Source organism: Mustelus asterias, chromosome 2, assembly GCF_964213995.1.
Source record: "Mustelus asterias chromosome 2, sMusAst1.hap1.1, whole genome shotgun sequence".
NCBI classification, from domain to species: Eukaryota; Metazoa; Chordata; class Chondrichthyes; order Carcharhiniformes; family Triakidae; genus Mustelus; species Mustelus asterias.
Window position 1 is genome coordinate 33,834,754 of NC_135802.1, and position 25,929 is coordinate 33,860,682.

Sequence of the window (25,929 nt, forward strand, 5' to 3'; positions counted from 1 at the left end):
AGTCTTTAGCAATCTTTATGCTCCTGTTGGGCCTTTTCCCGTCTTTCCTCGTCTAAATCTATCATCATTACCCCCTATTTCCTTGTTTCATATGTGCTCGTCAAGTTTTTTTGCTTCAGTCACTTCCCCAAGGTAGTTAATCCCACGTTCTCACCACTCTGATAAAGATGTTCCTTCTGAATTCTCTCGTGTATCTCTTGGCACCTTTTGCCTGAAATCCTGCATCGCATTCACTAAAACCCCATCTGAGATGGTGGTTTGACAATGGAGTGGCTGACTCTGGTACAATAATGGTGACGAAGGAGCAGTGCTCCGAAAGCTTATGGTATTTGCTACCAAATAAACCTGTTGGACTTTAACCTGGTGTTGTGAGACTTCTTACCGTGTTCACCCCAGTCCAACGCCGGCATCTCCACACAATAAAAGGTCACCATCACAGGTGTCAGATCGGCCTTCATGAAAGTTAACCCACAAAAGCGACGGGGCCAAATGGGGTACCCAGACGAGCACATGGATCCTGCACGGACCAGCTGGCAGGGGTATTCACGGACATCTTTAACCTCTCTTTACTCCGATCTGCAGTCCCTATCTGTTTCAAGAAGACGACCATCATCCCTGCATCAAAGAAAAGCCAGACAGCGTGCCTTAATGACAACTGCCCAATGGCTGTGACATCCATCATTATGGAGTGCTTCGAAAGGTTGTCATGGCACATATCAATTCCAGCCTCCCGAATTGCCTGGATCCACGACAGTTCGCCTACCACCGCAACAGGTCCACAGCAGAAGACATCTCCCTGGTCCTACACTTAACCCTGGAACACCTGGATAACAAAGACACTTTTTCAGACTCCTATTTATTGACTACAACTCAGCCTTCAACACCATTATCCCAACAAAATTCATTTCCAAACTCCATGGCCTAGTGCTTGGCTACTCCCTCTGCGACTGGATCCTAGACTTCCTAACCCACAGACCGCAATCAGTAAGGATAGGTAACAACAACACCTCCATGATTATCCTCAACACCGTTGCCCTCAGGCTCAGCCCCTTACTATACTTCTATGGGTCAGATCTCAAACAATGATGAGACGAATACAGGAAAGAGATAGAGAATCTGGTGAAATGGTGCAATAACAATCTCTCCCTCAATGTCAGTAAAACAAAGGAGATGGTCATTGACTTCAGGAAACGTAGTGGCGGACATGCCCCTTTCTACATCAATGGTGATGAAGTGGAAATGGTTGATAGCTTCAAGTTTCTAGCTGTTCAGATCACCAACGTCCTGTCCTGGTCTCTCCACATCGACGCTACAGTTAAGCCCACCAATGCCTCTACTTTCTCAGGCTAAGGAAATTGAGCGTGTCCACTACAAGTTTTCCCAATTTTTACAGATCATTGAAAGCTTCCTTTCCGGATGTATCACAGCTTGGTATGACTCCTGTCTGACCAAAACCATAAGAAACTACAAAGAGTTGAGTGTAGCCCAGTCCATCACGCAAACCAACCTCCCATCCATTGACTCCATCTATACTTCCCTTTACCTTAGAAAAGCAGTCTGCATAATCAAGGATCCCACACACCCTGGACATACTCTCTTCCAACTTCTTCCATTGGGGAAAAAGTCTGAGAATGTAAACCAGCTGACCCGAGAACAGCTTCTTCCGTACTGCCATCAGACTTTTGAATGGACCTGTCATATATTGAGCTGATCTTTCTCTTCTTCCGCTCTATTCTGCAACCCTATATTCTGTACCCTTTTCTTTCCCTCTCCCCTATGTACTCAACAAACAGGGCGTTTTGTCTGTATAACGTGCAAGAAACAATACCATAAGAGATAGAATTAGACCACTCAGCCCATCGAGTCTGCTTCGCTATTCAATCATGGCTGATATTTTTCTCATCCCCACTCTCCTGCCTTTTCCCCTGAGCCCCTTATTACTCAAGAACCTATCTATCTCTGTCTTAAAGACACTCAATGACCTGGCCTCCACAACCTTCTGCGGCAGAGTTCCTCAGATTCATCACTCTCTGGCTGAAGAAATTCCTCCTCATCTCTGTTTTAAAGGATCGTCCCTTCAGCTTGAGGTTGTGCCCTCTGGTTCGTGTTTTTCCTACGAGTGGAAACATCCTTTCCATGTGCACTCTATCCAGGCCTCGCAGTATCCTGTAAGGTACAGTAAGATTCTCCCCCCTCTCCCCCCCCCCCCCCCCTCATCATCCTTAGAGTCATAGAGGTTTACAGCTTGGAAACAGGCCCTTCGGCCCAACTTGTCCATGCCGCCCTTGTTTTTAAAAACCCCTAAATTAATCCCAATTGCCCACATTTGGCCCATATCCCTCTATACCCATCATACCCATGTAACTATCTAAATGCTTCTTAAAAGATAAAATTGTACCTGCCTCTACTACTACCTCTGGCAGCTTGTTCCAGACACTCACCACCCTCTGTGTGAAAAAATTGCCCCTCTGGACACTTTTGTATCTCTCCCTTCTCACCTTAAACCTATGCCCTCTAATTTTAGACTCCCCTACCTTTGGGAAAATATATTGACTATCTAGCTGCTCTATGCCCCTCATTATTTTATAGACCTCTATAAGAACATAGAACATTACAGCGCAGTACAGGCCCTTCGGCCCTCGATGTTGCGCCGACCAGTGGAACCAATCTAAAGCCCCTCTAATCTACACTATTCCAATATCATCCATATGTTTATCCAATAACCATTTGAATGCTTTTAATGTTGACGAGTCCACTACTGCTGCAGGCAGGGCATTCCACGCCCTTACTACTCTCTGAGTAAATCATAGAAACCCTACAGTACAGAAAGAGGCCACTCGGCCCATCGAGTCTGCACCGACCACAATCCCACCCAGGCCCTAGCCCCATATCCCTACATATTTACCCACTAATCCCTCTAACCTACACATCTCAGGACACTAAGGGCAATTTAGAATGGCCAATCAACCTAACCCGCACATCTTTGGACTGTGGGAGGAAACCGGAGCACCCGGAGGAAACCCACGCAGACATGAGGAGAATGTGCAAACTCCACACAGACAGTGACCCAAGCCGGGAATCGAACCCAGGTCCCTGGAGCTGTGAAGCAGCAGTGCTAACCACTGTGCTACCGTGCCGAACCTACCTCTAACATCTGTCCTATGTCTCTCACCCCTCAATTTAAAGCTATGTCCCCTCGTGCTAACCATCACCATCTGAGGAAAAAGGCTCTCACTATCCACCCTATCTAATCCTCTGATCATCTTGTATGCCTCTATTAAGTCACCTCTCAACCTCCTTCTCTCTAACGAAAACAACCTCAAGCCCCTCAGCCTTTCCTCATACGATTTTCCCACCATACCATAAGGTCACCCCCTCAGCCTCCTACGCTCCAGAGAAAAAAGTCCCAGTCTATTCAGCCTCTCCTTATAACTCAATCCATCAAGTCCCGGTAGCATCCTAGTAAATCTTTTCTGCACTCTTTCTAGTTTAATAATATCATTTCTATAATAGGGTGAGCAGAATTGCACACACTATTCCAAGTGTGGCCTTACCAATGTCTTGTACAACTTCAACAAGACGTCCCAACTCCTGTATTCAATGTTCTGACCAATGAAACCAAGCATGCCGAATGCCGCCTTCACCTCTCTGTCCACCTGTGACTCCACTTTCAAGGAGCTATGAACATGTACCCCTAGATTTGTTCTGTAACTCTCCCCAACGCCCTACCATTAACTGAGTAAGTCCTGCCCTGGTTCAATCTACCAAAATGCATTTGTCTAAATTAAACTCCATCTGCCATTTGTCAGCCCACTGACCCCATTGATCAAGATCCCATTGCAATTGGAGATAACTTTCTTCACTGTCCACTATGCCACCAATCTTGGTGTCATCTGCAAACTTACCAACCATGTCCCCTATGTTCTCATCCAAATCATTAATATAAATGACAAATAACAGTGGGTCCAGCACTGATCCCTGAGGCACACCACTGGTCACAGGCCTCCAGTTTGAAAAACAACTCTCTACAATTTTGTATCCATTTAGATACCTCACCCTGGATCCCGTGAGATTTAACTTTATGCAACAACTTACCATGCGGTACCTTGTCAAAGGCCTTGCTAAAGTCCATGTAGACAACATCAACTGCACTGCCCTCATCTACTTTCTTGGTTACCCCTTCAAAAAACTTACTTAAATTTGTGAGACATGATTTTCCACTCACAAAGCCATGCTGACTGTCCCTAATCAGTCCTTGCATCTCTAAATGCCTGTAGATCCTGTCTCTCAAAATACCTTCCAACAATTTACCCACCACAGATGTGAGGCTCACTGGCCTGTAGTTCCCAGGCTTTTCCCTGCAGCCCTTTTGAAACAAAGGCACAACATTTTCATACTTTTCACTGTATCCCCATACATGTGACAAATCAAATTTAAAACCTCCAGTATGATATGAAGTCATAACTTTAATACAGTGAAGCTGCAGTGGATATCCACAGCACACTTCCATATCTTTGCATCAATTAACTGCATTGGTAGACAACATGGATGGGAGAAGGTGCCACCTGCTCCACTTTTCTCTAAAACTTTAGAGCACCAGATACATACAGAGGGGTGTTTCATGGATCACCCAACTTTGATAAAAGTAGAGCAGAAGTGCTAAATTCCCTTGTTCCAAAAAACATAATTGTCTTAGAGAAGAAATGGCCCAAAAATGACTTGAAGCTAAATAAGGATATGAACAAAGCAGAAGTAATTTTGTACAATTTCAAAATATTGTCCTTAAGAATGTCAGTGTACCACTTATCATGCTGTGCAACTTGCCATACAATAACCAAATAAAACCTCCGTGGATAAGTTCAATTTTGAATGAAGTTGCTTTGAACTGGAATATTAGGCAGGATTTTTTGGCCTTGCTCGGGCGAGATCGTAAAATCCTGCCCGAGGCCAACGGAGGTTTCCATTCGAGGAACCTCGTCTGTCCCGATTTCCGGGGTGGCGATGTGGTAAAGTTTCGGCCATTGACTTCTGCCGCTTGGGTTCATCTAAATAATCCAGCTCCCATGATTTTGGAAAAATGTTTGTCCTTCAAAATAATATGTTATTGATGTGCTTTTATTTACAGAAAGTCCTGGATTCTGAAGAAAAGATTTTGACCATGTACCATAAATATTGGGAAGAGTACAGTAAGGGCGCTGATTACATGGATTGCTTATATAGGTAATGAGCTTTTTTAACCAATCAAAGCTGCTAGTTTTTTTATTATGTGTTGAAATTGTCAGGTTAGAATCATAAAAAGTTGACGCCACAGAAACAGGCCACTTGGCCCCATTGTGTCTGTGCCAGCCTGAAATGGAGCCACCCAGCCTAATTCCACTTGCCAGCATTTGGACTGTAGTCCTGCAGGATTAGTTTACAGGACATTGGGTGCATGTTCGGACACCTTTTTAAATGAGGTGAGGGTTTCTGCCTCTTACCCTCTCAGGCAGTGAGATCCAGACCTATTCTGGGCAAAAAGGTTTCCATGGAATCCCTACTGTGCAGAAGGAGGCCATTCGGCTCAACGAACCTGCACTAACAACAATCCCACTCAGGCCCCCTCCTCGTAACCCCACATATTTATCCTACTAATACCCCTAACACTAAGGGGCAATTTGTCATAGCCAATCAACCTAACCCACACATCTTTGGAGTGTGAGGGGAAACCCAAGTACCCAGAGGAAACCCACACAGACACGGGGAGAACATGCAAACTCCACACAGACACCAGGGCCAGAATTAAACCCAGGTCCCTGGCACTGAAAGGCAGCAGCGTTAACCGCTGTGCCACCGTGCCGTCCTCATCTCCCCTCTAATCCTTCGTGCAATCACTTTAAATCAGCATTGCATCTGGATTGAATTGGGAATGAAAGTTTTTTATTTTTGTGTTCTTAGTTAACAAAAAGGAGATCTGCATGTACTGAGCAGCAGTCATGTGCATATAATCTTTTTCTACCTGTGATTTCTAGTTTAATGAGATTACTGTTAATACCTCTTTCCCTAATTTGAGGATTGGAGTGCCCTGTTGTTTCAGAAACAATCTGCTCACATGTTTATCTAAACAAGACGTATTGATCATGGTGATTCATTTTGTAGCTCTTGTTAAAAAAGACAAATAAATATAAAGATATGAATATAAAACATGTTCTTTATGAATGCTTTAGATTGTCAACTGCTTGCAGATGACATTTTTCTGATCACAATGGGGAAAGATTTCCCCTATATTGTGTGCGTTGGTTTTCTGGTTGTGGATGCCATTGGCCAAGTTCATCTCTAGTTGCCTTGAGAGGTTGGAAGTGGGTCATCTTGACTTGCTGCTGTTCTTCTGGTGATGGTGCACTCAGAATTGTGTTAAACAGGAAATTCCTGTGCTATTATCCAGTGTTCATGAAGGAAGGGTTCAGTCAAATGTCCAAGTCAAGATTGTGTGAGACCTGAAGGGAAACTTGGAGGTGTTGGTATTCTTGTGAGTTCGGCGAATTCCTGTCCATACTGAAGTCCCAGTCTGCCAATAGTGATGGGTGGATATTATTCAGTTCCCTCCTGGATGATATCAATTGCTTGTCATTGTGTCTTCCCTTAGCTAAGCCAGTGGTGAGTGTTTTATCTCACACCTGACTTGAGACTTGTCGCCGCCAGAAAAAAATGTTCCCCCTAACCTACGCAGAAAGTCAATGACGCTTAAGTCGGCCATTAAATTGCCATGTGTGTGTGACCATGCAAAACAATGTAAAGAGGCCGTAAACGCTAAGAAGTCGCCTGCACACGAATGAAAACAGGAAGAGTTTTAACAACAGGTTAAAGTCCAACAGGTTTATTTGGTAGCAAATGCCATTCGCTTTCGGAGCGCTGCTCCTTCATCAGATGGAGTGGATATCTGCTCTCAAACAGGGCATACAGAGACACAAAATCAAGTTACAGAATATTGATTAGAATGCGAATCACTACAGCCAACCAGGTCTTAATACACATCTCTTTAACCTGTGCTTAATGCTCCCCCCATTCACATTGTCTGTATCTTTCAATGTGAATGGGGGGAGCATTAAGCACAGGTTAAAGAGATGTGTATTAAGACCTGGTTGGCTGTAGAGATTCGCATTCTAATCAGTATTCTGTAACTTGATTTTGTGTCTCTGTATGCCCTGTTTGAGAGCAGATAATCACTCCATCTGACGAAGGAGCAGAGCTCCAAAAGCTGATGGCATTGGCTACCAAATAAACCTGTTGGACTTTAACCTGGTGTTGTTAAAACTCTTACTGTGTTCACCCCAGTCCAACGCCGGCATCTCCACATCATCACTAATAAAAACAGCAGGGAACATTGACTACGAAAGAATGTTTGAAAGGCGAGGAGGTGAACCACTCATTGTAAAAGTTTTTTTAAAGTTTATTTATTAATGTCACAAGTAAGACTTACATTAACATTGCAATGAAGTTACTGTGAAATTCCCCTAGTCGCCACACTCCGGTGCCTGTTTGGGTCAATGCACCTAACCGGCACGTCTTTCAGACTTTGGGAGGAAACCGAAGCACCTGGAGGAAACCCACGCAGACATGAGGAGAATATGCAAACTCCACTAGACAGAGACTCAAGGTGGGAATTGCTCCCGGGTCCCTGGCGCTGTGAGGCAGCAATGCTAACCACTGTTCCACCATGCCGCCCCCGGTAGTGTATCGTTGTCTCCCTTTCTCTTGTAGCCATGTTGATATGGCTGGTGTAGTTAAGTTTCTGGCCAGTGGTTGCATCTCTATTGTGGTAGAAGACTTGATAGGTAATGTTGATGCCATTAAAGGTCAAAGGGAGGCAGATGGAACTTATTTACGATGCTTGGTGCTAATGTGGTGCAAATGTTGCCGGTACAATTCTAAATGTTGTTTCTCAATCATTTAAAAATTATGAGCGGTTGAAGAACTAATGATGTAGAAAACATTCTGATGTTACGTGTGTAGTTTGAAAGGCCCTTAAGCAGCTCACTGGTCAGCATGTGAGCTTCACATACCAGCTTTGAATTGAGATATCCCTGCAGGATTTGAATTGACAACCTCCTTTTAAAAATACAGCTGCAGCTGTTTAGATGTCTGTGTGATGAAATATTGGTGTAGTTTAGAATCTCAGATTTTACAGCTCAGTAGGAGGCTATTTGGCCCATTGTGCCTGTGCCTGATCCCTGGTAGAACTATCATTTACTCCCTTGCTCTTTCCCAGAGTCCTGTGGATTTTTCTACTTAAAATATTTATCTAACTCCCTTTTGAAAGCTGCTATTGAACCTGCTTCCACCAGCATGTCAGGTACTGCATTTCAGATCCCAACAAATTGCTGTGAAAAGAATATTTTTCTCTCTGCCTCTGATTTTCTTTTTTGCCAAATATTTAAAATCTGTGTCGTCTCATTACAAGCCCTCCTGTCATTGGAAACTGTTTCTCAATTACTCTATCAAAACCTTTCGTGATTTTGCACATCTCTGTTTACCTCTTTCAAATCTCCTCCAGATCATAGAATCAATCCCTACAGTGCAGAAGGAGGCCATTTGGCCCATCGAGTCTGCACCAACCACAATCCCACCCAGGCTCTATTCCCATAACCCCACGTATCCCCTGACACTAGGGTCAATTTAGCATGGCCAACCAAGCTAACCTGCACATCTTTGGACTGTGGGAGGAAACCCACCCACGGACCTTCTCTGCTCCAAGGAGAACAAACCCAGCTTCTCCAAAAACAAAATACAGTGGATACTGGAAATCTGAAATACAGACAGAAACACACACAATTTTGGCAACATCTGCGGAGAGAGAAACTGAGTTAAAGAGTCTCTCCATGCAAGTCACTCCTCAGAATTGAACACAGTTAGTTCACCTCAGGCCCAACCAATTTTATAAAGTTTCAGCATAACTTTATTGCTTTTGTATTCGACTTGGTTACTAAAGCTGATGATTCCACATGCTTTTTATTAAGAGCCTTCTCCTCTTGTCCTGATTACTTCAAGGATTTTGTCCATACCCCCAGTCTCAGATCCTGTCCCTCCTCTCCTTTGAGCATTTACTTTATGCTAGTTCTCTTTCTTTCAGTTCACATTCTTTCAGTTCACAATTTTCTTCATTAACCTTAATTTGTCATGTGTCTGCTCCTTTGGCCAGCGTGTCTACGACATCCTGCAGTTTGTTCCTGTCCTCCTATATTTGAATTTCGCATCATCCACAAACTGTGAAAATGTGCCCTGTGTAACCAGATCCAGGTCATCAATATATTTCAAAGAGCAGTGGCTCTCATGCCCCCCTCTGTGGAATACCTTTGTATACTTCCCTCTAGTCTGAAAAAGAAGCTTTCATAACCACTCCCTGCTTTAGGTTCCTGAGCCAGTTTCCCAGTCATACCATCATTGTTCCTTTAATTTCTTAATGTGACATTTTTCTTCTCTCTTGGGCTTTAGTTTTAGAATCATAGAATCCCTACAGTGCAGAAGGAGGCCATTGGACCCATCGAGCCTGCACCAACAACAGTCTCACCCAGGCCCAGCCCCGTAACCCCACGTATTTACCCTGCTAAACCCCCTGACACTAAGGCAATTTACCATGGGGTCAATTCATCTAACCTGCACATCTTTGGAATGTGGGAGGAAACCGGAGCATCCGGAGGAAACCCACGCAGGCACGGGAGAACATGCAAACTCCACATAGACAGTGATCCGAGATAGATGGATTCTGCACTCTCTGTCCGCTGTTTATGCTTGGCTTCTATATGCTCTGAACGGTGGTGCTCAACGTGATTGGCTTCTTCCCCGATGTTTCTTCCCCAGTTTGTGCGTTCTCATGCAAGCGATTCCCACGTTTCAACGATGGGGATATTGCATTTCTTTAAGGGGTTCTTTCAGAACATTCTTGTAGCATTTCCTCTGCCCTTCTGCTTGCCGTTGCGGAGCTCGGAGTACAGCACTTGTTTCAGGAAGCATGCGGATAATGTGGCCCGTCCATCACAGCTGGTCAAACATGACCAGTGCCTCAATACTGAAAATGTTGATCTGGGAGAAGACCCTCTCATTGGTATGCCAATCCTGCCACTGGATTTGCAGGATTTTGAAGAAGCAAGGTTGATATCTCTCCAGAGAGTTGTGTCTGCTGTATATTGTCCATGTTTCTGATGTATACAGGCGGGTGGAGACTACGGCTGCTCTGTAGACCGTGAGCTTGGTGCTGGATTTACGGTCTCAGTCTTCGAACACTATTCCTCAGACATCCGAAGTTTCCAGTGGTGTATTGAAATGGATATTGGATTTCATCATCGATGAATTTCTGCAGGCAGCCAAATTTGAGGAGGATGTTCCACAATTCCCCATGGTTCACCGGTCTTTGCGAGTTCGAAGAAGGCCATGTACAGAGGTTTTCCTGGATTTGTTGTGCACTGAAGATCATGACTGCTGTGCCTCTTGATGGATGGAAGCCACACTGAGAGTCAGAGAGGAGCTTTTCAGCCACTGGGAGGAGGATTCTCGAAGACCTTTCCCATGGCGTAGAGTTGGGAAACCCCTCTTTAATTTCTGCAGTCACAACTGTCTCCTTTCTGAAGATGGTCACAAGGTGTCTCAGATTTCCCGACATGCTTTCTTCCTTCCAGGCAAGGGTAATGAGGTTGTGGATTCTTATCCAAGATGCCTCGCTGTCGCATTTTAATACTTCCAGTGGGGATTCCATCTGCGCCAGAGGCTTTGTTGCTTTTCAGCTGGCTTCAGATGGCTGCTTCGAACTCGTGGCGAGTCTAGAGTTGTTGGAGCTGCACTCGTCCAGGCAACTGGAGAGTATTCCATCACACTCCAGCCTTGTGGATTGTGGACAGGCTTTGAGAATCAGGAAGTGAATTATTTATTGCAGGAATCCTAGCCTCTGACCTGCTCTTGTAGCCATGGTATTTATGTGGCTCATCCAGTGAAGTTTCTGGTCAGTGGTAACCCCTAGTTGTTGATAGTGGGGGATTCAACAATGGGTATGCCATTGAATGTCAAGGGGCAATGGTTAGATTCTCTCGTTGGAGATAGTAATTGCCTGGCACTTGTGTGGTGTGAGTTTTCAATGCCAAAGGTTAGTTATAGCACACATCAATTCCAGCCTCCCGGACTACCTGGATCCACTATAGTTTGCCTATTGCTGCAACAGGTCCACAGCAGACACCATTTCCCTGGCCCTGCACTCAACCCTGGGATACCTAGATAACAAGGACACCTATGTCAGACTCCTACTTACTGACTACAGCTCAGCCTTCAACACTATTATTCCCACGAAACTCATCTCCAAACTCCGTGGCCTGGACCTCGGCACCTCCCTCTGCGATTGGATCCTGAACTTCCTAACTCACAGACCACAATCCGTAAGGATAAGCAACACCTCCTCCACGATAATCCTCAGCACCGGTGCCCCACAAGGCTGTGTTCTCAGCCCCCTACTATACTCCTTGTGCACCTATGACTGTGGCCAAATTCCCCTCCAATTCGATTTTCAAGTTTGCTGACGACACCACCGTAGTGGGTCAGATCTCAAACAATGATGAGACAGAGCACAGGAATGAGATAGAGAAGCTGGTGAACTGGTGCGGCAACAATAATCTCTCCCTCCAATGTCAACAAAACGAAGGAGATTGTCATCAACTTCAGGAAGCGTAAAGGAGAACATGCCCTTGTCTACATCAATGGGGACAAAGTAGAAAGGGTCAAGAGCTTCAAGTTCTTAGGTGTCCAGATCACCAACAACCTGTCTTGATCTCCCCCCATGCTGAAACTATAGCTAAGAAAGCCCACCAACGCCTCTACTTTCTCAGAAGACTAAGGAAATTTGGCATGTCAGCTCCGACTCTCACCTTAGAAAGCATTCTTTCTGGTTGTATCACAGCTTGGTATGGCTCCTGCTCTACCCAAGACCGCAAGAAACTACAAAAGGTCGTGGATGTAGCCCAACCCATCACGCAAACCAGCCTCCCATCCATTGACTCTGTCTACACTTCCCGCTGCCTCGGCAAAGCAGCCAGCATAATTAAGGAACCCCTGCACCCCGGACATTCTCTCTTCCACCTTCTTCCTTCGGGGGGAAAAAGATGCAAACGCCTGAGGTCATGTACCAACCGACTCAAGAACAGCTTCTTCCCTGCTGCTGTCAGACTTTTGAATGGACCTACCTTGCATTAAGTTGACACTTTCTCTCCACCCTAGCTATGACTGTAACACTACATTCTGTACTCTCTCGTTTCCTTCTCTATGAACGGTATGTTTTGTCTATATAATGCACAAGAAACAATGCTTTTCACTATGTTAATACATGTGAGAATAAATCAAATCAAAATTTGTCGGCCCAAGCCTGGACATTGTCCAGGTCTTGCTGCATTTGGACATTGACTGCTTCAGTATCTGAGAAGTCTTGAGTGGTGCAATACTCACCACTTGCCTGGATAAGTGCAATTCTAACAATACTCAAGATGCTGAACACCATCCAAGACAAAGCAACATGCATGATTGGCAGCCCATGCACCACCTTAAACAATTGCACCTTTTCCACTGATGTACAGTAATAGCAGTGAATACCATCTACAACTTGCCCTGCAGCAACTCCCTGGTGCTGTGAGACAGCAGTGCTAATCACTGAGCCGCCTCATGATTGATGGTTTTCCTCGATGCCGTTTTCCTTGATCTTTAGTATCTCGAAATCCATCAATCTTTGTCTTGGAACAGAGAATTCCTGAATACTCACTAGCCTATGAGATTTGCTCCTTACCTTGAGACTTGGTCCCTTGATTCTAGATTCCCTCATCCCCCTGACATTTTTTTTTTAGAATCCCTACAGTGCAGAAGGAGGCCATTCGGCCCATCGAGTCTGCACCGACCACAATCCCACCCAGGCCCTACCCCCACATATTTTACCCGCTAATCCCTCTAACCTACGCATCTCAGGACTCTAAGGGGCAATTTTTAACCTGGCCAATCAACCTAACCCGCACATCTTTGGACTGTGGGAGGAAACCGGAGCACCCGGAGGAAACCCACGCAGACACGAGGAGAATGTGCAAACTCCACACAGACAGTGACCCGAGCCGGGAATCGAACCCAGGACCCTGGAGCTGTGAAGCAGCAGTGCTAACCACTGTGCGACCGTGCCGCCCCTTTCTCCTTTCTCTATGTACCCTGTCTTGCCCCTCAAGAATTTGATAAGTTTCAATGAGATCACCTCTCATTCTTCTAAGCTGTAGAGAATACAGGCCCAGTCTCCTCATAGAATAGTCCTGCCATCCCAAAAATTAGTCTGGTTAACCTCTGCTGCATTTCCTCTATAAAGAAGTACATAACATAAGAACTAGGAGCAAGAGTAGGCCATCTGGCCCCTCGAGCCTGCTCCGCCATTCAGTAAGATCATGGCTGATCTTTTCGTGGACTCAGCTCCACTTACACGCCTGCTCACCATAACCCTTAATTCCTTTACTGTTCAAAAATGTATCTATCCTTGCCTTAAAAACATTCAATGAGGTAGCCTCAACTGCTTCACTGGGCAGGGAATTCCACAGATTCACAACCCTTTGTGTGAAGAAGTTCCTCCTCAACTCAGTCCTAAATCTGCTTCCCCTTATTTTGAGGCTATGCCCCTAGTTCTAGTTCCACCCGCCAGTGGAAACAACTTCCCTGCTTCTATCTTATCTATTCATAGAACATAGAACAGTACAGCACAGAACAGGCCCTTCGGCCCACGATGTTGTGCCGAGCTTTATCTGAAACCAAGATCAAGCTATCCCACTCCCTATCATCCTGGTGTGCTCCATGTGCCTATCCAATAACCGCTTAAATGTTTCTAAAGTGTCTGACTCCACTATCACTGCAGGCAGTCCATTCCACACCCCAACCACTCTCTGCGTAAAGAACCTACCTCTGATATCCGTCCTGTATCTCCCACCACGAACCCTATAGTTATGCCCCCTTGTAATAGCTCCATCCACCCGAGGAAATAGTCTTTGAACGTTCACTCTATCTATCCCCTTCATCATTTTATACACCTCTATTAAGTCTCCCCTCAGCCTCCTCCGCTCCAGAGAGAACAGCCCTAGCTCCCTCAACCTTTCCTCATATGACCTACCCTCCAAACCAGGCAGCATCCTGGTAAATCTCCTCTGCACTCCTTCCAGCGCTTCCACATCCTTCCTATAGTGCATAATCTTATGTTTCTATAAGATCTCCCCTCATTCTTCTGAATTCCAATGAGTATAGCCCCAGTCTACTCAGTCTCTCCTCATAATCGGCCCCGCAGGTGGAGGAGGTGGTTAAGAAGGCGTATGGTGTGCTGACCTTTATCAGTCGAGGGATTGAGTTTAGGAGTCCGGGGATAATGATGCAGCTATATAAGACCCTCGTCAGACCCCACTTGGAGTACTGTGCTCAGTTCTGGTCGCCTCATTACAGGAAGGATGTGGAAAAGATTGAAAGGGTGCAGAGGAGATTTACAAGGATGTTGCCTGGATTGAGTGGCATGCCTTATGAGGATAGGCTGAGGGAGCTCGGTCTTTTTTCCTTGGAGAGACGTAGGATGAGAGGAGACCTAATAGAGGTATATAAGATGTTGAGAGGCATAGGTCGGGTGGACTCTGAGGCTTTTTCCCAGGGTGGAAATGGCTGCTACGAGAGGACACAGGTTGAAGGTGCTGGGGGGTAGGTACAGGGGAAATGTTAGGGGGAAGTTTTTCACACAGTGGGTGGTGGGCGAGTGGAATCGGCTGCTGTCAGTGGTGGTGGAGGCAAACTCAATAGGGTCTTTTAAGAGACTCCTGGATGAGTACATGGGACTTGATAGGATGGAAGGTTATAGGTAGGCCTAAAAGGTAGGGATATGTTCGGCACAACTTGTGGGGCCGAAGGGCCTGTTTTGTGCTGTAGTTTTCTATGTTTCTATAAGCCAACCCTTTCAACTCCTGAATCAACCTAGTGAACCTCCTCTGCACCTGCTCCAGTGCCAGTATATCCTTTTCTCAAGTAAGGAGACCAAAACTGTACACATACTCCAGGTGTGGCCTCACCAGCACCTTATACAGCTGCAGCGTAATCTCGCTGGTTTTAAACTCCATCCCTCTAGCACTGAAGGACAAAATTCCATTTGCCTTCTTAATTACCTGCTGCACCTGCAAGCCAACTCCTTGTTATTCCTGCACAAGGACACCCAGGTCCCTCTGCACAGCAGCATGCTGCAATTTTTTACTATTTAAATAATAGTCCATTTTGCTGTTATTCCTACCAAAATGGATGACCTTACATTTACCAACATCATGGGTGGCACGGTAGCACAGTGGCTAGCACTGCTGCTTCACAGCTCCAGGGACCTGGGTTCGAATCCTGGCTCGGGTCACTGTCTGTGTGGAGTTTGCACATTCTCCGTGTCTGCATGGGTTTCCTCCGGGTGCTCCGGTTTCCTCCCACAGTCCAAAGATGTGCGGGCTAGGTTGATTGGCCATTCTAAATTGCCCTTAGTGTCCCGGGATGCATAGGTTAGAGGGATTAGTGGATAAATATGTGGCGATATGGGGGATAGGGCCTGGGTGAGATTGTGGTTGGCACAGACTCGATGGGCCAAATGGCCTCTTTCTGCACTGTAGGATTCTATGATTTCTATATTACATCTGCCAGACCCTCACCCACTCACTTGGACTATCTATATCCCTTTGCAGACTTTCAGCGTCCTCTGCACACTTTGCTCTGCCACCCATCTTAGTGTCATCTGCGAATTTTGACACACTACACTTGGTCCCCAACTCCAAATCATTTATGTAACTCCGAAACAATTGCTGTCCCAACACTGATCCCTGAGGCACACCACGAGTCACTGATCGCCAACCAGAAAAACACCCGTTTACCCCCACTCTTTGCTTTCTGTTAGTTAACCAATCCTCTATCCATGCTAATACATGACCCGTAACACCGTGCACCTTTATCTTATGCAGCAGTCTTTGGTGCGGCACCTTGTCAAATGCCTTCTGGAAATCCAGATACGTCACATCCACAGGTTCCCCGTTGTCCACTGCACATGTAATGTTCTCAAAGAATTCCACCAAATTATTCAAACATGACCTGCCCTTCATGATCCCATGCTGCATCTTACCAATGGGACAATTTATATCCAGATGTTTTGCTATTTCTTCCTTGATGATAGGTTCAAGCATTTTCCCTACTACAGAATTTAAGCTCACCTGCCTATAGTTACCTGCCTTTTGTCTACCTCTTTTTTTTTTAAACTGTGGCATCACATTTGCTGTTTTCCAATCTGCAGGAACGACTCCAGAGTCCAGTGAATTTTGGGAAATTACCACTAGTGTATTTGCTATTTTTCCCGCCATCTCTTTTAGTACCCTGGGATGCATTCCATCAGGACCAGGAGACTTGTCTACCTTTGGCCCCATTAACTTGCCCAACACTACCTCTTTCGTGATAATAGTTTCTAGGTTCCCACCTGCCACAGCCTTCCTGTCATCAATTTTTGTCATGTTATTTGTGTCTTCCACTGTGAAGACCAACACAAAATACCTGTTCAATGCCTCAGCCATTTCCTCATTTCCAGTTATTACATCCCCCCCTTCTCATCCTCTGAAGGACCAATGTTTACTTTAGCCACTCTTTTTCGTTTTATATATTTGTAGAAACTTTTGCTATCTGTTTTTATAGTCTGAGCTAATTTATTCTCTCAATCCATCTTACTTTTCTTTTTAACTTTTTTCATGGTTTTTTGCTGACTTTTAAAGATTTCCCAATCCTCGAGGTTCCCACTAATCTTTGCCGCTTTGTATGCATTTTCTTTCAATTTGATACCATCCTTTATTTCCTTAGATATCCATGGCTGATTATCTCTTTTTCTACAGTCCTTCCTTATCACTGATATATACTTTTGCTGAGCACTGTGAAAGATCGTTTTGAAAGTCCTCCACTGTTCCTCAATTGTCCCACCAGAGAGTTTTGCTCCCAGTCTACCGTAGCCAACTCTTCCCTCATCCCTTTGTAGTCTCCTTTGTTTAAGCACAAGACACTGGTATTGGATTTTACCTTCTCATGCTCCATCTGTATTTTAAATTCAACCATACTGTGATTGCTTCTTCTAAGAGGATCCCTAACTGCAAGATCATTAATTATTCCTGTCTCATTACACAGGACCAGATCTAGGATAGCTTGCTCCCTCGTAGGTTCCATTACATACTGTTCAAGGAAACTATCGCGAATACATTCCATGAACAACTCCTCAAGGCTGCCATGACCAACCTGGTTTGACCAATTGACATGTAGATTAAAATCCCCCATGATAATTGCTGTATTATTTTTACATGCATCAGTTATTTCTTTGTTTATTTCTCGCCCCACCAAGATGTCATTATTTCGTGGCCTATAGACTACGCCTATCAGTGACTTTTTCTCCTTACTATTTCTAATTTCCACCCAAATGGATTCAACCTTTTTTTCCATAGAACCTGTATCATCTCTCACTACCGCCCTGATATCATCCTTAAATATCAGAGCTACACCACCTCCCTTACCTTCCTGTCGGTCCCTCTGAACAGTCTGATACCCCTGGATATTTAACTCCCAGTCGTGACCATCCTGCAACCATGTCTCTGTAATGGCTACCAAATCATACTCGTTCGCAATCCTTGGGTAAGGGGACCAAAACTGTACCCAACATTCTAGGTGCAGTCTAAATTGGGTTTTATACAATTGAAGCAAGACATCTTTATTCCTGTACTCAAATGCCTCTGGCAAAGGCCAACATACCATTTGCCTTCCTAATTGCTTGCTGCACCTGTGTTAACTTTCAGTGACTTATGAAGAAGGGCACCAGGTCCCTTTGGACAGCGTCACTTCGCAATCTGTCACCATTTAAGAAATATTTTGCATCTCTCCTTCATATCAAATGGATAACCTCAGTTATCCATATTGTATTCCATTTACCATTCTCTTGTCCATTCACTTAAGCTTGTCCTAATCCCCTTGAAGCCTCTTTGCAACATTTTCACAACACGTTCCCACCTAGTTTTGTATATCCTGTAACCTTAGAAATATTTCATTTGCCCCCACATTCAAATCATTGATATGGATTTTGAACATCACGGGGCCCCAAGTACTGATTCTTCCGGTACCCAATGAACAGCAGTAGCTCAAGAAGACAGCTTGCCACCAACTTCTCATGGGCACTTAGAGATGGACAATAAATGCTGGCATAGTGAGAGATGCCCATGTCCCAGGAATAAATGAAAACATAACCTGCCAACCTGAGAATCTAAGTGCTGATTGCTTGGCAAATGGACTCAGATGGAAGCATTGCCATGGAGCATGGGATGATTAACTGCCCAGCTTGATTCAAATTCAAACCACGCAGGTCAACTCTGAGCAAGATATAGCCCGAGGGAATAAATCAAAGAATTAATGTTTCCTGAGCTTTTGTTTAATTGAAAAAGGCCCAATGTGCAGACATATTCCTTCTGTCTGCAAAGGACAGGGCCCTGTGGATTCAAGTTTATTCGTGGGGGTCATAAGTAGGCTTATATTAACACTGCAATGAAGTTCCTGTGAAAATCCCCTAGTCGTCACACTCTGGCACCTGTTTGGGTACACTGAGGGCAAATTTAGTATAGCCAATGCATCTAACCAGTCTTTCGGTGGGAGGGAACTAGTGCACCTGGAGGAAACCCATGCAGACATGGGGAGAACGTGCAGACTTCACACACACTGACCCAAACCTGGGTCCCTGGCGCTGTGGGGCAGCAGTGCTAAGCACTGTGCCACCGTGTTACCTATGTGGCTTCCAACATGCATAAGCAAGTCCAAATGACAATCTTAAATTGTATTTCAGTCTAATTCTTAGCACAATCAGAATTGTTGATTAAGTGTTGTCCAATCGCGGAATCGCATCTAATGTTGGACGCTATTGCTGGAATTTTCCGGTTCCCCTGGCAGGTTTTCCTGCAACACCAGGTTAAAATCCAACAGGTTTATTAAGCTGGTGTTGTGAGACTTCTTACTGTGCTTACCCCAGTCCAACGTCGGTATCTCCACATCAGGTTTTCCTGTGGCAGAGGCCATTGACAGGATCTTCAGGTCTGCCATAGTCAGTGACAATTTGCCTACCACCGCTGGAGCCAACTTCAGCAGGACCGGAAAATCCCACTCTGTTTTGAGTTTTTCAAGCACAGGCTGATCAGTTACAGTCAGTACTTTGCCTGTTGCAAGCAGTCAAAGAGATGGGCCATTTGATATGATTCACCCCTTAGGATGTACAGTCTATACTCCTGGCATCACGCCGTCACTGAAATTCATATACCACATATTGTTGCATAATTGTGAAAACTGAAGGGAGCAGAGACTTTGTACAAGCGACAAATTGTATCCCGAGTTAAAATCATTGTTATCCAGTTTAAAACTGCTACTATTTTGTGGCTAACTGGTGGGATGTTTCCCTCTGTATTTGTACCCTCATCAGGAACTGAGCTGAATGAGAGCCTGCATCCTCGTACTTTGTGGTGCTGCATATTGGTGCTCCAGCATGGAGCACAACAGCATATTACAATGTCAGTGTTTCGTAATTCTTCTCATCAGCATGGTCACCAATATGAAGTGAAGGTCAAGAGTTCCTTGGCTTGCATATTTGAGATCACTGACGTATGGGCTTGGGACTGCAAATGTACAAGATTTGACCCAGTTGATCGTGTTGTCATGATCAGATGTGCGTCTGCCATTTTGCACACTTTACATAAATATGTGTTTGAAAGCACACACAAGTGCTTGATGTTTTTCAAAATCTGCCATTCTCACAGATATCTCAACACACAGTTCATCAAGAAGAACAAATTGACAGAAGCCGACCTCCAGTATGGGTATGGTGGAGTGGATATTATTGAGCCACTGATGGAGATAGGAGAGGTAAGCTCTGCCAGGGAAAAAAAAACCCTTGAGAATAGTTAGAACCATAGCGTTCGTCTGATCAATAAGCTTGGTTGAAGCTTGTACTTGAACATTAACTGAAATTATGCAGTTGACAGGCTAGTGGGTGTTCTCTTCAGTGCAAAACAAGATTTTTAAGTCATGATTACGTAACTACTTTGCAATTTCAAGTTACAGGTACATTAATCCAGATATAGTGGGTGGTTAATAGAATATTATTCAAAGTAAAAGTCATAGGGCAATGCCTCTTAAAATTTTAAATTCTCAGATCTGAAGGAATGATTGAGCCTCCTTGGAGCCAGCACTCTTGTGATACCAAAAGTGGTCCTTCATCCCATTGTGCTTTTTCAAGCAATTCGGAACGAAACCCCTAGATCTGTGTTCCTCTGCTTGAAATGCTTCACCTGCTTTGTCCTTAATAAATGAAATGCTTATTGTTTTCATTTCTCTCCTTTGCATATGCTACATTCTATTAAAAAGCTGCTTTCTGGCTGCAGCTTTGGCATTTTTCTGTCATCAGTGCCTTGCATTTTCAGTTGTGCCCTTTGACATTTCCATTCATTTCTCTGTGCGGAATCGTTTTATGTCACTAGTATGACTTCAAGGCAAAAACTATCAGCATTTCCATACAAAGGGGATTTTCAGAAGCAATTTGAAGAGATGCTGGAATTCGACAAATGAAATTGGATTATACTGCATATTTAATTAGTTTGAGAAGTTGAAATTGTTGGTTTTCCATTTTAAACATTGTAGTTTCTCTCTCCTCTTTCTCTCTCTGTTCCCCACCCCCCCTCTCCCTTTTTGCTTGGCTTTATATTTAGAAATTTGGTGTACTTCATTTTGTCCCGTTCAATATTATATATTTCTAGCTAGCTCTAGACATGTGGAAGAAACTGATGATTGAGCCATTACAGACCATCCTCATCCGAATGCTTCTCCGTGAAATAAAAAAGTAAGTGGATTTCTACTTGGATTAAACGTTTTCTCTTGCTCAAGAAACACGAGTCACCATTAGCATGAATAATTCTTCTGAAACATAAGTTCTATTTTAATCTTATTTTGAGCTCAAATTCGATGATTTTAAGACCTTTCCAGCATGATGGTAGCTCTGGTGCCATAACTCTAAAAGGTTGTTCTGCAATGAATGGATATGATAGCTTAAAGTGAAAGTAGAAGAATGCAGGATGCTTGTGTCAGAAATCTAGAATGCAGCCAGTCCAGTGGGACAAATGTTGCCTCTTTCTATTGGTTATATGTGTATTACAGGGAAGAGTTGGAACAGTCAGTCTCTCAGATGAAATTGCCTGTAATCTGATACCTGGTTATCATAAAATCTGATTATGGGTAATATCATGTTTCACAATGACGAGATAGGAAGTGCTCTTAAGATTTGAACCAAGATGAGTGAACAGATTTACATTTATGTAACACCTTTCACAACCTCACGATGTCTCCAAACATTTGCAGCGAATGAAGTACACTTGCAACAAACAAAAATCAGTCACTGTTGTAACATGGTGAAATGCTGCAGCCAATTTGCACACGGTTCTGTTTGTGATCTTTCGCCATAACCGAGCAACAGTTTTTAAGCCAGGAGGGGAGGGAAGAACAAACAGGAAAGTCTGCGACAGGATGAAAGGCATGAGCCCTTAAATGAAAACCGGATGATGGTGAATGCAGAAAGAAGTGGCAATGGATCAAGTAAAGGAACGAAAGGTGTCTCTATAGGTAATGCAAATGGGAAAGCCGAATCACCACCATTAGATAGCAGATCTGAATTGCCACATCTCGACTCAGTTCTGACAAATCATAGAATCATAGAAACCCTACAGTGCAGAAGGAGGCCATTCGGCCCATCGAGCCTGCACCGACCACAATCCCACCCAGGCCGACCACAATCCCACCCAGGCCCTACCCCCACATATTTACCCGCTAATCCCTCTAACCTACACATCCCAGGACTCTAAGGGGCAATTTTTAACCTGGCCAATCAACCTAACCCGCACATCTTTGGACACCAACCTGAAACATGAAGTCTGTTTTGCTGTCCACCAGACCTGCTGAGTACTTCAGCATTTTAGAAATGTTCTGCTTTTATTTCAAAATACCAGCATCTGCAATAATTTGCTCTTGAGGCCAATGTTAGTAGATTAGGAAGTAGAGACACAGGAGGATGCAGAAGTAGAGTAGGACATTGTTATGAAAGGAATATGCACAGAATGTTGATCATAGGTCACCCTTTTCATGACATGGAGATGCCCGCGTTGGAGTCACCTGATGAAGGAGCAGCACTCCGAAAGCTCGTGATTCCAAATAAACCTGTTGGACTTTAACCTGGTGTTGTGAGACTTCTTACTGTGCCCACTCTTTTCATGGTTGGGGAACCTTTGAAACAGGCGGTGATGGACGTGATGCAGGAAAAGATGTGGGTAGTGGAGTTTTGAATACCATCAACTTTCTGGTGGCAAGAAGACTGCTGGCCATGTCAAATTTGGAGGTAGCGAAGGTGTGAATGAGGGATTCGGGAGGTAATTGATCTTGCTGATGTCTTGAACATTGTGTTTGAAATTCAGGACACCGACAGAAATAAAAACACAAGATGCTGGAAATGCTCAACAGGTCTGGCAGCAATTGTGGAGAAACAGTTAATATTTCAGACCCCTGAGCAGCTGAAAGGGAGATGGAGTTTGGAGCAAATGTATGGAGCTGATCGATGTTAAGTTGGAAAATACTTATGCCTGAATCATACCTTGGCACACAGTCTGACAGCAGTCATCGCATCACGAGTGGTGCCAGAGCGATGGGACATTATATATATATATATTTATATATTATATATACATATATATGTCTAAATTGACCTCTGTGTAAAAGGCAAGGGGGTTGGAATTTCATATCCTTGTTGCTACTGCACTGAGCCAAGAGGGGCAACCAACACAGGAGGTTTATCATCTTGGGGCAACTAGTAATGGAGCCATGAGAGCGTGCCATGAAGCCAAACATGAAGAGGCAGTGAAGGAAGAAGCCATAGTGAACCATTTAAAGGAAAACATTTGTGATGTCAGTGATAATCTTAAAGGAAAGATAGTTGTAGATGAGGATTGAGAGCATAAAGGTGGGTTTCAGACAGGATCTTATGTTGATAATGGCTGAACGGAGAAGATCTGGGCCATGGCTGGTGCAAAGGAAGGCTTGGAGAATATCTTGAAGCTCAACTTTAGAGATGAAAAAGAAAGCCATTACTTGCCGACACAAGGTTAGTGTTTGCATTTGGAAGTGGATGCTCATCATTCCGGACAGGAATCTAGATTATCCTTGTTTTCCGGGAGGAAACAAATGATTTTGTAAAAGTGGATGTATTGTTAACCATTCATGCCTCGGGCTATCCCTAAGTAGACATCTAAACTCAGTTTATTTAGACCCATTCACAACTTGAGGAATGCAGTTCAGTGAGTCAGAATGTCCTTTTTTCCTAAAGTGAAACCAATATGAGCTGGAGACTGAGAAAAGATAACCTATGACTCACCTAGAAACTGAAATGCTGTAAGTGAGAACATTTAGGGAAATACTTTTTGAAGTAACCGATCAAAAATAAATAGGATGCTATAGAAATGTAAATACTTCAGCCATGTCATTTTGAAGCATCCTGAATCATTTGATTTATTATTGCTGCCTGTATTCATATACACAAAAAGTATTGTTTCTTGTGTACTATACAGACAAAGCATACCGTCCATAGAGAAGGAAAGGAAAGAGTGCAGAATGTAGTGTTACAGTCATAGTTAGGGTGTAGAGAAAGATCAACTTAATGCGAGGTAGGTCCATTCAAAAGTCTGATGGCAGCAGGGAAGAAGCTGTTCTTGAGTTGGTTGGAACGTGTCCTCAGATGGAAGAAGGTGGAAGAGAGCATGTCCGGAGTGCGTGGGGTCCTTGATTATGCTGGCTGTTTTTCCGAGGCAGCGGGAAGTGTAGACAGAGTCAATGGGTGGGAGGCCAGTTTGAGTGATGGACTGGGCTTCGTTCACGACTCTTTTAGTTTCTTGTGGTCTTAGACAGAGCAGGAGCCATACCAAGCTGTGAGACAATCGGAAAGAATGGTGCATTTGTAAAAGTTGGTGAGAGTCGTAGCTGACATGCCAAATTTATTTAGTCTTCTGAGCAAGTAGAGGCATTGGTGGGCTTTCTTAACTATAGTGTTGGCATGGAGGGATCAGGACAGGACACCTAAAAACTTGAAGCCCTTGACCATTTCTACTTCATCCCCATTGATGTAGACAGGGACATGTCCTCCACTACGCTTCCTGAACTCGATGACTATCTCCTTCGTTTTGTTAACATTGAGAGAAAGATTATTGTTGTCGCACCAGTTCACCAGATTCTCTATCTCATTCCTGTTCTCTGTCTCATCGTTGTTTGAGATCCGACCCTCCACGGTGATGTCATCAGCAAACTTGAAAATCGAATTGGAGGGGAATTTGGCCACACAGTCATAGGTGTATAAGGAGTATAGTAGGGGGGCTGAGAACACAGCCTTGTGGGGCACTGGTGTCGAGAATGATCATGGAGGAGGTATTGTTGCCTATTTTTACTGATTGTGGTCTGTGGGTTAGGAAGTTCAGGATCCAGTCGCAGAGGGAGGAGCCGAGCCCCAGGCCATGAAGTTTGGAGATGAGTTTTGTAGGAATAATGATGTTGAAGGAATCCTATCACATGCAGTATAAAAGCTGAATTCCAGAGGTGAGGTGAGAATGGCTGCCCTTGACATCACGGCTGCGTTTGACTGAGTGTGGCATCAAGGAGCCCGAGCAAAATTGGAGTCAATGGGAATCAGGAAAATCTCTCCACTGGTTTGAGTCATACCGAGCAGAAAGAAAGATGGTTGTTGGAGAGCAATCACCTCAGTTCCAGACGTCATTGCAGGAGTTCCTCAGGGTAGCATCTTAGGCTCAACCATCTTCAGCTGCTTCATCAATGACCTTCCTTCCGTCATAAGATTGGAACTGGGGATGTTCACTGATGATTGCATAATGCAGCATCATTTGTCACTCCTCAGATATTGAAACAGTCCATATCTAAATGGAGAGGTGGGTGCGTTTACCATTGACCAGAAACTGATCTGGACTAGCCATATAGAATTACTACACAGCAAGAAGCCCTTTGGCCCATCATGTCTGTACAGTCTGTCCATTTAAGGATGCACTTAATGACTCAATTTAAATTTAGTCCTTTTGAATTGGTATATGGTCATGAGGTCAAGAATCACTCAAACTAATTCAGGAGAAGTTAGTGAATTCGAATTGAGAAACCACACTCTTGGACTATGTATCAAAAGGGAAAGATTAGATTGAGCATGTGAACACTGGTCGGTCACCAGTGGTGTGCCCCAGGGATCTGTTCTGGGACCCTTGCTGTTTGTCATTTTCATAAATGACCTGGATGAGGAAGCGGAGGGATGGGTTGGTAAGTTTGCCAACGACATGAAGGTTGGTGGGGTTGTGGATAGTCTGGAGGGATGTCGGAAGTTACAGAGGGACATAGATGGGATGCAAGACTGGGCGGAGAAGTGGCAGATGGACTTCAACCTAGATAAATGCGTAGTGGTCCATTTTGGTAGGTCAAATGGGATGAAGGAGTACAATATAAAGGGAAAGACTCTACGTACTGTAGGGGATCAGAAGGACCTTGGGGTCTGGGTCCATAGAACTCTAAAATCGGCCCCGCAGGTGGAGGAGGTGGTTAAGAAGGCGTATGGTGTGCTGGCCTTTATCAATCGAGGGATTGAGTTTGGGAGTCCGGGGATAATGATGCAGCTATATAAGACCCTCGTCAGACCCCACTTGGAGTACTGTGCTCAGTTCTGGTCGCCTCATTACAGGAAGGATGTGGAAAAGATTGAAAGGGTGCAGAGGCGATTTACAAGGATGTTGCCTGGATTGAGTGGCATGCCTTATGAGGATGGGC

At 44.4% G+C, this 25,929-nt stretch overlaps 1 protein-coding gene across 13 annotated transcripts in view; it reads left to right on the forward strand.

Moving 5' to 3' along the window:
• Positions 1-25,929, forward strand: part of cul2 (cullin 2) — an 80,020-nt gene that overhangs the window by 21,305 nt on the left and 32,786 nt on the right. For all 13 annotated transcript variants that reach the window (XM_078233063.1, XM_078233026.1, XM_078232991.1 and 10 more), the window contains exons 4-6: positions 5,126-5,220; positions 19,842-19,947; positions 20,838-20,920. In XM_078233063.1, coding sequence (XP_078089189.1) covers positions 5,126-5,220; positions 19,842-19,947; positions 20,838-20,920 — 284 coding nt within the window. The remainder of the gene's footprint in view (positions 1-5,125; positions 5,221-19,841; positions 19,948-20,837; positions 20,921-25,929) is intronic.